The sequence below is a fragment of the Scatophagus argus genome, chromosome 5 (genome assembly GCF_020382885.2).
Source record: "Scatophagus argus isolate fScaArg1 chromosome 5, fScaArg1.pri, whole genome shotgun sequence".
NCBI lineage: Eukaryota > Metazoa > Chordata > Actinopteri > Scatophagidae > Scatophagus > Scatophagus argus.
Genome location: NC_058497.1, coordinates 17,882,177 through 17,896,085, shown reverse-complemented (window position 1 = coordinate 17,896,085; position 13,909 = coordinate 17,882,177). Strand labels below are relative to the sequence as shown.

The 13,909-nt window shown below is 37.7% G+C and overlaps 2 protein-coding genes across 2 annotated transcripts; both read right to left on the bottom strand.

Annotated features, from left to right (window-relative positions):
• Positions 1–390: 390 nt before the first annotated feature.
• Positions 391–1,809, bottom strand: LOC124059393 (vomeronasal type-2 receptor 26-like). The gene has a single exon (XM_046389337.1). It carries the CDS (start codon positions 1,402–1,404, stop codon positions 496–498), a length of 909 nt encoding a protein of 302 aa, XP_046245293.1. The 5' UTR covers positions 1,405–1,809; the 3' UTR covers positions 391–495.
• A 7,397-nt stretch (positions 1,810–9,206) lies between these two features.
• LOC124059201 (extracellular calcium-sensing receptor-like) lies at positions 9,207–13,287 on the bottom strand. Its single transcript, XM_046389026.1, has 9 exons — positions 13,040–13,287; positions 12,466–12,760; positions 12,235–12,321; positions 11,747–12,016; positions 11,390–11,596; positions 11,012–11,281; positions 10,601–10,828; positions 10,388–10,511; positions 9,207–10,294 (listed from the first exon to the last, which is right to left on the bottom strand). Exons 1-9 carry the CDS (start codon positions 13,285–13,287, stop codon positions 9,381–9,383), a joined length of 2,643 nt encoding a protein of 880 aa, XP_046244982.1. The 3' UTR covers positions 9,207–9,380.
• Between the last annotated feature and the right edge of the window lie 622 nt (positions 13,288–13,909).

The window sequence follows — 13,909 nt, the reverse complement described above, 5'->3', positions numbered from 1 at the left end:
TGTCCTCTTGCAGAAGTACTTTGTAGTGGCAACACCCAATTAAGATGCAAGGTTAAAAATAACCCAATCTCTGTAGTTTTCAACAATAACTTGGATATCTTTTCGACCAACACAATGCAGCAACATTTATGGTTTATTTAACTCAGTAAGATGTGTTGAAGTCAAATTCAGTTAAATTAATTATTCAGTTAAATTAATTGGATATACATGCATTTTCAATCCAGGTTCCAGCTTTTGCCTGCCACCATTTTCTCCCAAGTCGAAGTTCTCTTGCAGATTGAATCAGATTATCTTCCAGGACTTCCCTATATTTTGCTGCATTCATTTTACCCAGATGTCATGTCATAACACACAAATGGACCAAAAAAAAAAATAAAAATTGACAACTCCAACTTGGAGAGATATTGTAACACAATTTTTGTATACAATTTCATTAAGTTTTCTCTTGTGATGATCACTGTTGATTGCAAAATACAATCTGTGTCTGTGCTAATTCTATGATTTTTTTATGTCTCGACCCATAATCGCTTTCTTTGTGTTCCTCTCTGGTCTCAGCAGGATTATGTAACATTTGGGTATAAACAATGCTATCAAGAGGCCAAAACTGGAGGCCAGGATGGCAAATACCTCCACTGCATCTGCATATTTACCTGGAGAGTTGATGTAAGCAGGGACAAAGGCCACCCACACAGCACAGAAGATCAGCATGCTGAAAGTGATGAGTTTGGCCTCATTGAAGTTGTCTGGAAGGTTCCTTGCTAGAAATGCTAACACAAAGCTAAGAATAGCCAGTAAGCCAATGTAACCCAGTAACACTGCAAAACCAACTGTGGACCCAATTGCACACTCATAAACAATCTTATCATTGTGGTATTGAGTGTTTTTATGAGGAACTGGGGAGGCAAATACAATCCAAGAAGTGCAGATTGCTGCCTGAGCACAAGTAAGAGCTAAAACTGTCCCTCTCTGCTGCATAGCACCAAACCACTTAAGAATGGCTCCACCTCCTGGCTTGGAGGCCTTGAACACAGCCAGAACCACCATAGTTTTTACCAGAATACATGAGACAGAAAGCACAAAGCTGATCCCAAATGCTGCATGTCTCAGCTGGCATGTCCATAGCCTTGGGTGGCCAATAAACAGCAATGAGCAAAGGAAGCATAGTTTAAGAGACACCAAAAGCAAGAAACTCAGCTCTGAATTGTTGGCACGTACTATAGGTGTTCTGTGATGATAGATGAAAATGCCCAGGACAACAGCACAGATACATGTGCCCAACAATGAGGTGGTTGTCAAGCAGATACCCAGAGGTTCATGGTAGGAGAGAAATTCTGTTTCCTTAGGAACACAGTGGTCACGCTGGAGACTGGGCCAGAAGTCCTCTGGACAACTGGTGCACTCCATGGAGTCTATGAAAAGAGCAATATTCTTGAGATACACATTTATGTTTTATTTCTAAACTGCAATGTTCAATACCAACCAGTGTCATTGCTGATCTTTCCCTCAGAACAAGGGATGCAGTCAAAGCAGCACACAGGTTCCCCTTTCTTTCTGGCCACACGGGTACCTGGTGGACAGCTCTCACTGCACACTGACCGGGGTGGCTGTAAGGATAAAAATTAAGCTGTCACTCTCTATTACTGTCCACTGCCAGTCTATAATTTAAGATGTCAGAAAAAGCAAAAATAACCTTGCTTGCTTCAAAGTTCCAGAAGATTTTATCTTCATCAATTGTGAGTTCTTCACCTTTGATGGCTGATTTCTTAACTTCACCCACATTCTGAAGTTTAGTTGTTCCATCAGGGAGCCACAGCCAGTTCATAATATCATATATTGGTAAGGCATCACCATTCTCATCAAATGACACTTGATCACCAAATGATGTGGTAAAGTTGACCTTTTCCAAGTAATAAACTAGCTATATATGAATATCAGAATAACAAATAGAGAAAAACCAAAGAGGACAGATTAAGAAACAATTATATATGACACAGCAGTACTTATTTCAGTGATCAAATTGCATAGTACACGTGAAAGGCATCACAATTCTCATCAAATGACACTTGATCACCGAATGTTGTATTGTGTAGTTGACCTATTGCAAATAATATACCACCTTCATATAGATGACAGAAATAATTAAAGATAGAGTGTATTTGACTCTGTCAAACAAAAATAAGCAAAATTATTTATTATTTATGTACAAACATTTATGTTTAAACATATTTACACCCCATATAAACAGGTGGAGCATCAATTGATAGCTCACCTGCCATGGCTCCAGTGTTTGCAAAGTGGCACAGCTGTGCCTCATGAAAGGACCTCTTACTGGCTCGCACTGCAGCATGTCATTTAGTGCATAAGCAAGAGCATACACAGCTTTGTAAACATTGTATTCAGGCCTAAGGTTAGAAATATCCAAAAACTCAGTCTCCAATTTTTCAATATCTTCCTGTCCAGTGCAAAATGCTCCACCAGCTTCTGGCAAATCTGCCGGATCAAATTTACACTGAAACGTGTATTCCCAAAACTGCCTCACCTGAAATATATTAGAGTTTGCATTAACATAAATTTACATATATTATTCTCATAATTTGTAGATCAAATGGTAATGTTAAACTTTTACCATGCTATTTCCATAGTTGACATTTTGGTCAGGACGTATATTTGAGAGGAATTTCCTGAGGCCTGGTATTTCTCCTCGACGGATGGCGATACCCAGTGTGCCACCCAGGTACGGCATGAGGTGAGGTGTTTGGAGCACAGTGGCTGTTGTTAAGGCTTCACTTACTATCCACTGCAGGCCTGTCACATTCTGCCTCACCACCTGAACATAGCATCAACATAGCAACCCATAACTGAGAAATTACTGAGAATTTACTGCCCCAGTAGCCAAGTATACTCACAGACCAACTGCATGTGTTGTAAATCATTTCACGTGATGGTATTCAGCCAATGAGATTTGTGCACTGTGATAAGCACTGTGACTCAAGTCAGTGAGCCAGATATTTAAACACACAGATGAGACAACAGTCTCAAAAATATAGTGCCTGTAAAAAGTATGCACCCTCTTGGATGTTTTCCCCTTTCATTGCTTTTATCAATGGAATCAGTGTCAGTATAATTTCGCTTTATTTTTGACAAGAAATTCCAAAAAATCTTCCTTAACGTCAAAGTGATACCAGATTTCGACAAAGTAATTTCAATTAATTGAAAATATGTAATGTAAAATAAGTGAATGCAATAATAATAATAATTTTAAAAAAGGATGACTTAGTATAAATTGAGATACATAAGCACAGCTGTTTTTTTTCATTCAAAATTAGTGACTTGGGCATTCTAAAATTACATAATGGATGCTTATACAACAAACTTTGGTTTGTTGTAAAATTCCCTTTGTCATTGATTATTGATTTCAAAATGATATCACATTTTAATTCTAACCTCTTCCATTAGTTGAATCATGTGTATTTCATGTGCAAACACCATGACCACATGAGCTGTTGATGTCTTCATCAAATGTACAATCCTCCTGAGTTCAGCTGGGTCACTGTCCCAGGGCAATACCTTTAAATAGGCCAAACAACCTCCACCAGACTGAAGCAGGTCAGACTGGAAGGACTGGGAAACATGGAGTCCGTAGTCATCATCACTGACCAGCAGGCCTACCCAAGTCCATCCAAAGTGTTTTAGAATCTGAATCATAGCATGCACCTAAGTAGATATATTGGTGTGAAAGGATTATTGCACAGATAAGTGTATTATGTGACATATATAACTAACTTAAATTAGTGTAAATTGTAAAAGTTAAATATATACAGCATATATATTTAACCTTTACTATAAACACACACACATATATTTACATTTTGTTGCAGCATTTCATTTTGATTTTAATTTTGTTTTCACCTGAAAAGCATCACTTGGTATTGTTCTAAAGAAGGATGGAAACCGTTCCCGATCACTCAGGCAGGAACATGTGGCAAAATAACTCACCTATGAAGAAACATATGTACACAGTTTACTAATCTCATGCAAATTAGATTAACAATATATCACTTTCAAAAATAAAGGTAATTCAAATATGACTGACATTATATGACATTATAACAAGGCAACAGTGCAACATATTAAAGACAAGGAACTTACAATGGGCATTCTGTATAAACCTAGAACATTGGAGGCGGCAATAGAAAATGTTGAATAGTGATCACCCACAATCCCCAGGACTGGAGGGGTACCCAAACAGTTTTGATGGTGCAGAAACTGCTCCTCGTGGCCACTTGCCAGTGATAATGCACCACTGAATCCAATAACAAGTGCACCACAGTTATCATAAAGACTGTATCCCAGAGTCACATTAGGTAGCAGATTGGAATTCTTGTTGATCTCCTCGATAGCAAAGGCCATGGTCATGGCATGTCTGAACCCTAGAATATCAAAACTAACACAAAAAATATCACTATCAACTACTAAAAGCACCAAGGCATTGTGGGAAAGGGGTAAGTGTATATATAAAAACTGAACTTTATTTACACATTACAGCAATATATTATACTTAGTACTTTAAAAGTATCACTATAAATGTCAGAAGTACATAACTCATCAGCATTTCGATACAGTGACATTTTCTTCGACATGATGAATAATCTAAGCAGTCAGCCAAATTTTCACCAATACACAATGTTTAATGTATGTGGAACTCACCCTTTGCAGATTGGCTGTTGTGGCTCTGAAATATATGTCCGCTCAGGAAAGACAGAGGTGTAGTGGACCTCAAATAGCCCACCCAGAACCACATCACCAGGCTTATGCATTTCATTAAGATGAAACTTTCTCCATAATTTACAAGATGTTGGAAAAGAGGAAGATGTCGAATATAAAGTAGTGAATAAGGGAAAAAACAAGATATGGTAGGCACAGAGTAAGATATATGGTTCAAGAAAAGCTCCCATAACTGCCCTTTTCCTTTTCACCTGCTTATGTACTTCATACAAGGCTACTTAATTTTATATGCAGGGCTATGTCATTCCCCTTGCACGCTTTCCGTATTGTTTCACATCTCCCATGAGGGTAAGGGCTATGGTGGCAGAACACAGCCAGTACACATATAAACTTAGCTATATTAAAGTCCCCCTTCAGTTAAAATTTATGTTTTTTTCTTTATCCTAAAGTGAAATGTTTGCCTTCATTATGAAGAATGATATTCACGAAAGAAATAACACATAAACCATAATCTACAATTTTGGTAAAAATAAGTCATGTACCATATTTAAAATATTACACATTTATTTAAATACATTTCGTAAGGTCTGGGAATTGTAATCAGTTGTAATCTTTTTTCATTTTTATTTTCACTCTTTCAACATGACACATCTCATGATTTAATTTTCTCAATAAAACTTAATATAGGTGTCATGTCTTTGGCCTAATTGAAAAAGTCTTCTTTTGATGCTTAAAGGTGTGGATCATACTGTACTTAAAATGTTTTAACCAGGAATGACACTAAAATTCTTGTACACTAGACTTTAGAGTCCTTATGGCATCATCATGAGCATGTTAAAAATTTCAGTTTACTGAATAAGCAGTATACCCCAATTGCCTTTTTCCAAAAGGCATGATTTGGAAATAAAGGTATGGTTTACTGATCTTTAATTAAAAAAAAAAAAATTATATTATATTATATTAATTTGATTGTCTTTTGAAAAGGCTACACTGGGTGATTTTTTTTCCTTAATTCTTGGAAAAATATATAATACATAAATTTGTTAAGTCACACCAAATGGCCTTTATTAAATGAGGTTAATATGGATCCAAATAAAGCTCCCATAACTGCCCTCCTGGATACACACTTGTTTCTCTTCTTCAAACACTACTTCATTTTACATGCATGGCTATGTCCTCCATGTTGAGTGTTTTCCATCACTGTTTCATCATTTACACCATTCATCAGGGCATGTTCTATAGGGGAAAGACATAATATCAATGCAAACTTAATTATAATAACATAACATAAAAAAACTCTGTGGCACATCAATACGTGTGTCATCAAATGTATTTTGTAAAGCACATAAACAGTGATCTTCCTTTTTTTGCCTTTTGGGAAAATTAAAGCCCATGCTTATTTTTTGAAAGTTTGCAAATGTCCAGAACCACATCACCAGGCTTATGCATTTCATAATGCATAATATAGGATTACATACCCTATTCATTTCATCATTTAAATTTGTTGTATGTTTTTTGGACAGTTTGAGCATGCCCTTTTGTAATGCTTATAGGAGTGGATGCTAGTGTGCTGGACAGTTTTTCTGTCACTTAAGTAATTTTTGAATCTATGTGATGATATAGTGTAGCTATGGTACTGCTTTCCGCAAGAGAAATAAATGATTTGGAGCTAGTGGAATAATGACTTATACGCCATTTTCTTCTAGAGTCAAAGCAAACAGCCATGGGTATCCTGACTCAACATGACTATTTGTTCATAAAAATACAGAGGTTAGAACTCACTTTGACATTTATGGTATCAGTCTGGGAATAATAGTTACTCAAGAGCTTTATATGCGGACGATATTTTGCTATTTGTCTCAATGCCAAAAACTCTATAGATGATACTGCAAAGATTTTTCAATGTCTTTTGCTGCTTTTCAGAATCAGATTCAAGTTATTGATTTAATTTGACTTGTTGTTTTACTTCCAGTGTAGTTACGCAGAGAACAATTAACAAGAATCTAAAAATAGAAATAGAGGTACAAACAAGTTGGAAGAAGATTGTAACAAATGCAAATAGTGCAAAAAATTGATATTTAATAGGATTATTTATATTAGATTACTTCATACACATGAAGTGGGTGGTTATACAGTATATACATGTCTACATGTTAAAACCCAATATGTATTTAACCTACATAATTTGTGTGTAAGTGGGCAGGATTGACAGTATATGACTAACTTAACTCTTTATGAAAGTGATAACATAAGGGAAGAAGGTGTTAACACATTTTGCATTGTCATGATGTTTACACATCTCAGTTCCTTCATTTGATATTTCTCCTCAGTACCCACTTGACAATTCTAAATTTTTTCGCATTTGGTTGTTGTATGCCATAAAATTGAATTTGGAATGAAACATCCAAAATGTGAGTGAAGACTTTCAGTTTTAATTCTAGGGGTTTGACAAAAGTGTGGCATTAACCATTTAGGATTTGGAGATGGTGGTTCATAAATGATGGGAAAATGGCTAATAAGCAGTTGCAACCTTCAGGTGTGGCCTATTCGTTAGTTAGTCCATGGCAAATTATGCAAAAAAAGGTCTGGAGTTGGTCAGGCAGTGATGAAAAAGTTCAAAACCACAATGGACAGAGCTAATGGTGTCCTTTAATATCAGCAAGACCGATAAGCTTAAGGTGGACTGCAAGAAGAATACGAAGTCACGTCACAGTGGGGCAGGTGAAATCATACCTTGGACTCCAAATCAACAAAAAATTGGACTGCTCTCACAACCCCAAAATCCTCTTCAGGAAGTGACAGAGAAGACTAAGGAGCCTAAGATCCTTTTGTGTGTGGGCTCCTGAAGACCTTCTGCCAGTCTGCAGTAGCAGTGGTGGCATTAACACTGCCAGCTGATAAGGGGGGCAGCTCCATGGTTAATAACTTCTCTCAGCTCCTCTACAATGAGCTGTGACAGAATGCCAAGTCATTCAGTTACCAGACCACAAAGGTGCAAAATAGAACACTTCAGGTACTCTTTGGTACCTGCTGCCATCAGACTGTACAAAAGCAGTGTGTAGATCAGTCATTGTCCACACTGTGATATTACATGCTCCCTCTAGGAAATATTATTCAGTGGCATAAGCTTTCATTGTTATGCTGATGATACCCAGCTGTACTTATCCATAAAGCCTGAAGAAATAAAGCCGTTAGTCAGACTTCAGGCATGTCTTCAGTACATAAAGGACTGGATGACCTCCAATTTTTTGTTATGAAACTCAGACAAAACTGAGGTCATTAACATCTCAGTACTAGTACTACTAATATTGCTAAGATTAGGAGCATCCTCTCTCAGAATGATGCTGAATGCTTTTGTTACTTCTAGGCTGGACTACTGTAACTCATTATTATCAGGATGTCCAAATTACTCCATTAATATTCTGCAGCTGATCCAACCTGCAGCTGGAGTTTTGACAAGAATTAGCAAAAGGGATCATATCTCCCCCATCTTAGCTTCCCTTCGCTGGCTTCCGGTAAAATTCAGAACAGACTTTAAAATTCTCCTACTTGCATATAAGGCCCTAAATGGACTAGCTCCACTATACTTGCAGGATCTAATAGTCCCATATATTCCCAATAAAACACTCACATCACTGAGTGCAGGTATACTTGTAGTTCCCAGAATTCATAAAATTAGAACGTGAGGACGAGCCTTTAGATATCAGGCACCCCTACTGTGGAACCAGCTGTCAATCTGGGTTCAAGAGGCAGACACCACCACCACCTTTAAGACCAGACTTAAAACCATTCTGTTTAGTAAAGCGTATAGTTAGCCTTTAACAAAGTGTGTAGGGCTCTCTCCCTCCCTCTCTCTCTCTCTCTCTGTCCAGATCTACATGCTGACCTGGATCTTTCCCTCTGACAAACCCAGTGTCTACTGTCAACATCTGCCTGTGTCGTTCTTCTATGTAGTGCTAGTATAATTAACTTGAACGACAGCTCCACTACAAAACAAATAAATGCAATACATAGTTTTCAGCATCCTAATTAAAACAACCTGTCATGTTTGTCTTTTGTAATGTTTGATGCTAATTGCATGTATGTCTCTCTCTCTCTCTCTCTCTCTCTCTCTCTTTCATCCTCCCTGTCCTGTCTACCTCTTCCTCCCCTCCTTTACCCGGCCAACTATCAGCAGGATAGTTGTCCCTTGTGAGCTGGGTCCTCCTCAAAATTTCTTCCTGTTAAAAGGGAATTTTTCCTTGCCACCAAATGTTGGTGTAATTATTCAGCCTGATTAATCCCAACATGAAACACAGTGGAAACTACTGACTTTAACACTTGGACCACCAAGTATCTCTATGTTAATACAGACAAAATTGAGTACCACTACTAGGCACTCATTCTTTTTTTTTTTTTCCTTTTTCTTTTGGGAGACAGAGTATAAAGTCTGAACAAGAAAAACAGTGACACAAAAGGTAGCTAAACTGTTATTCACAAAGATTTCTTTCAGCTTCCAGTTTTTACAAAATATATTCTTCACAATAAAAAGAATTCCTGAAACTAAAAAGCAAGTTGTTTATCTGATAAAGGTCCTGTCATTTCAAAGGCAGATCTCTACTTAATTAATACAAATTGGTTAAGACTAGTTGATTATTTTACTGTAACTGCTGCTTTTATGAGTTGGTGGTTCCTCGACCCATGATTGCTTTCTTCGAATTTTTCTCTGGTCGCAGAAGGATTATGTAACATTTGGGTCCAAACAGTGCTACCAAGAGGCCAAAGCTGGAGGCCAGGATGGCAAATACCTCCACTGCATCTGCGTATTTACCTGGAGAGTTAACATAAGCAGGGACAAAGGCCACCCACACAGCACAGAAGATCAGCATGCTGAAAGTGATGAGTTTGGCCTCATTGAAATTATCTGGAAGATTCCTTGCCAGAAAAGCTAACAGGAAGCTAAGAATAGCCAGTAAACCAATGTAACCCAGTAACACTGCAAAACCAACTGTTGACCCAACTACACACTCATAAATAATCTTATCATTGTAATATTGAGTGTTTTTATGAGGAGCCGGTGAGGAAGACACAATCCAGGCAGTGCAGATTGCTGCCTGAATGGAAGTGAGAACCATGACTGTCCCTCTCTGCTGCATAGCACCAAACCACTTCAGAATGTCTTCACCTCCTGGCTTGGAGGCCTTAAACACAGCCAGAACCACCATAGTTTTTACCAAAATACAAGAGACACAAAGCACAAAGCTGATCCCAAATGCTGCATGTCTCAGCTGGCATGTCCACAGTCTGGGACGACCGATAAACAGCAGTGAACACAGGAAACATAGTTTCAGTGATACCAGGAGCAGGAAACTCAGTTCTGAATTGTTGGCGCGTACGATCGGTGTGTGGCGATGATAGGTAAAAATGCCCAACACAACAACACAGATACATGTACACAGCAACGAAGTGGTTGTCAAGCAAATGCCGAGAGGCTCATGGTAGGAGAGGAACTCTGTTTTTTTAGGAACGCAGTGGTCACGTTGGGGGCTGGACCAGAGATCCTCTGGACAGCTAGTGCAATCCATGGTATCTGAAAACAAGAAGAATATTTTGAGGTGTATTGTTGTTGTATAGTATATAGTTACCTTAGTGTGTAATTAAAACATTGAACATGAACACTTACTAGTTTGATTACTTATCTTTCCCTCAGAACAAGGGATGCAATCAAAACAACAAATGGGTTCCCCTTTTTTTCTGGCCATGCGGGTACCTGGAGGACAGCTCTCACTGCACACTGATGGGGGTGTCTTGAGAGAGACAAACAAATCTCTAACTATATTATAATACACTTTTTCTGTTAAAATACAAAAACATGTTCTGATAAAGCAGAAATAACCTTGTTTGATTCAAAGTTCCAGAAGATTTTGTCTTCATCAATTGTAAGTTCTTCACCTTTGGATTCCAACCTTTTCACCTCACCCACATTCTGGATTATAGTTTTTCCATCCGGAAGCCAATGCCAGTTGACAATGTCATAGATGGGTAGGGCATCACCATTCTCATCAAATGACACTTGATCACCAAACGATGTAGTGAAGTTGACCTGTTGCAAATAATGTACAAGCTACAAATGGATGACGGAAATGAAAATAAACATGAAGAGTGAGAAAAGGCTCCATCAGGAAAATGTTTATCAGACTGTTAAATGATTTACAACAAATCTTGCAAATCTAATTGTAGCAAGTATTTCAGGGTGTAGCATCCCTTTCAAAAACATAATCAGGTGGAGTGTTAATTGATGTGTCACCTGCCAGGGCTCCAATGTTTGCAAAGTGGCACAGCTGTGCCCGCTGAATGGACCTCTCCCTGGTTGACAATGCAGCATTTTATCAAGTGCATAAGCCTGAGCATAGACAGCTTTGTAAATATTATACTCAGGCCTAAGGGTTGAAAAATCCAAAAACTCAGTCTCCACATTGTTAATATCTTCCTGTCCAGTGCAAAGTGCTCCGCCAGCTTCCACCAAATCTGCTGGATCAAATTTACACTGAAATGTGTATTCCCAAAACTGCCTCACCTGAAATACAGCATATTATAAAGTCAGTACTGGCAGAAGTTATTATATATTAGTCATTATTTATTATTTTTATTTGATTAAGATCATATTTGAAGATTAAACTCTCACCATGCTATTTCTATAGTTGCTATTGTCATTTTGGTCAGGACGTATTTGTAAAAGGAATTCCCTGAGCCCTGTTAATTCTCCTCGACGGATGGCAATGCCCAGTGTGCCATTCAGGTATGGCATGAAGAAAGGTTTGTGGAGCACAGCAGCTCCTGTCAACGACTCACCTGTAATCCACTGCCTGCCGATCACATTCTGCCTCACCACCTTTGTAATGCATTAAATAAAATATATGTTCCAAATAGAAAAGCAAGCATTTTGGCAAATATTTATTTGTCTACAACAACTGTTTTGTCTGGCTTTTTTAACTCTCATAAACACAGATGTGAAAATGTTGCTATATTCAAGACACTGAACCTCTTCCATTAGATGAAACATGTGGAACTCGTGTGCAAACACCATGACCACCCGAGCTGTTGATGTCTTCATCAAATGTACAATTCTCCTGAGTTCAGCTGGGTCACTGTCCCAGGGCAAAACCTCTACGTAGGCCAAACAACCTCCACCGGACTGAGCCAGGTCAGATTGAAAGGATCGGGCAACATGGAGTCCATAGTCATCATCACTGACCAGCAGGCCTACCCAAGTCCAGCCAAAGTGTTTTAGAATCTGAATCATTGCACGCACCTAAGTATATTGGTGAGAAGGCATTATTGCACAGATGAATAATTTTGTTTAAAATGACATGTCCAATTAATTTAAATTTTGTAATTTATATGAATCACATATTCACATATGTTTCACAATGGCATCAAATATAAATAATCCCATTAGGAGAAAAGACAAGGTTTGAATCATGAGGGACAATTGTTAAAATCTTGCTCAATCTGGTAATAGTTATTCACCTGAAAAGAATCACTTGGGATTGTTCTAAAGAAAGATGGAAACCGCTGCCGATCACTCAGGCAGGGGCATGTAGAAAAATAACTTACCTACAAGGAAACACACAGTATAAACTCAAGTTACCCATCTCATGCAAATCAAACAAGCCAAAATATTTTGAAATGTCAACAATGTACACCTTTTAAAGATGTAATTAATTCATATGAAAATACAACAATACAAAAGATACTTACAATGGGCATTCTGAATAAACCTAGAACAATGGAGGCAGCAATAGAAAAAGTAGAGTAGGAATCACCCACTATTCCCAGGACCGGAGGGGTCCCTAAACAGTTTTGCTGAAGCAGAAACTGCTCCTGACGACCACTTGCCAGAGATAATGAACCACTGAATCCAATAACAAGTGCACCACAGTTATCATAAAGACTGTATCCCAGAGTCACATTAGGTAGCAGATTGGAATTCTTGTTGATCTCCTCAATAGCAAAGGCCATGCTCATGGCATGTCTGAACCCTAGAATGTCAAAACTAACACAAGAAATATGACTATTAACTACTAAAAAGCACCAAGGCATTGTGGGAAAGGGGTAAGTGTATATATAAAAACTGAACTTATATTTACACATTATAGCAATATAATATACTTAGTACTTTAAAAGTATCACTATAAATGTCAGAAGTACATAACTCATCAGCATTTCGGTACAGTGGCATTTTCTTTGACATGATGAATAATCAGAGCAGTCAGCCAAATTTTCACCAATACACAATGTTTAATGTGTGTGTGTGTGTGTGTGTGAAACTCACCCTTTGCAGATTGGCTGTTGTGGCTCTGAAATATATGTCCGCTCAGGGAAGACAGAGGTGTAGTGGACCTCAAATAGCCCACCCAGAACCACATCACCAGGCTTATGCATTTCATTAAGATGAAACTTTCTCCATAATTTACAAGATGTTGGAAAAGAGGAAGATGTCGAATATAAAGTAGTGAATAAGGGAAAAAACAAAATAAGGCAGGCACAGAGTAAGATATATGGTTCAAGAAAAGCTCCCATAACTGCCCTTTTCCTTTTCACCTGCTTATGTACTTCATACAAGGTTACTTAATTTTATATGCAGAGCTATGTCATTCCCTTTGCACGCTTTCCGTATTGTTTCTTCCCCCGTATCTCCCATGAGGGAAACGGCTATGGTGGCAGAACATAGTCAGTACACATATAAACTTAGCTATATTAAAGTCCCCCTTCTGTTAAAATTTATTTTTATTTCTTTATCCTAAAGTGAAATGTTTGCCTTCATTATGAAGAACGATATTCATGAAAGAAATAACACATAAACCATAATCTACAATTTTGGTAAAAATAAGCCATGTACCATTTTTAAAATATTACACATTTATTTAAATACATTTCCTAAAGTCTGGGAATTGTAATCAGTTGCAATCTTTTTTCATTTTTATTTTCGCTCTTTCAAAATGACACATCTCATGATTTAATTTTTTTCAATAAAGCTTGATATGGGTGTCATGTCTTTGAACTAATCGTTGTAAATGTCTTCTTTAAATGCTTAAAGGTGTGGGTCATACTTTACTTAAAATGTTTTAATTAGGAATAACACTAAAATTCTTGTACACTAGACTTTAGGGTCATTATGGCATCATCATGAGCATGTTAAAAA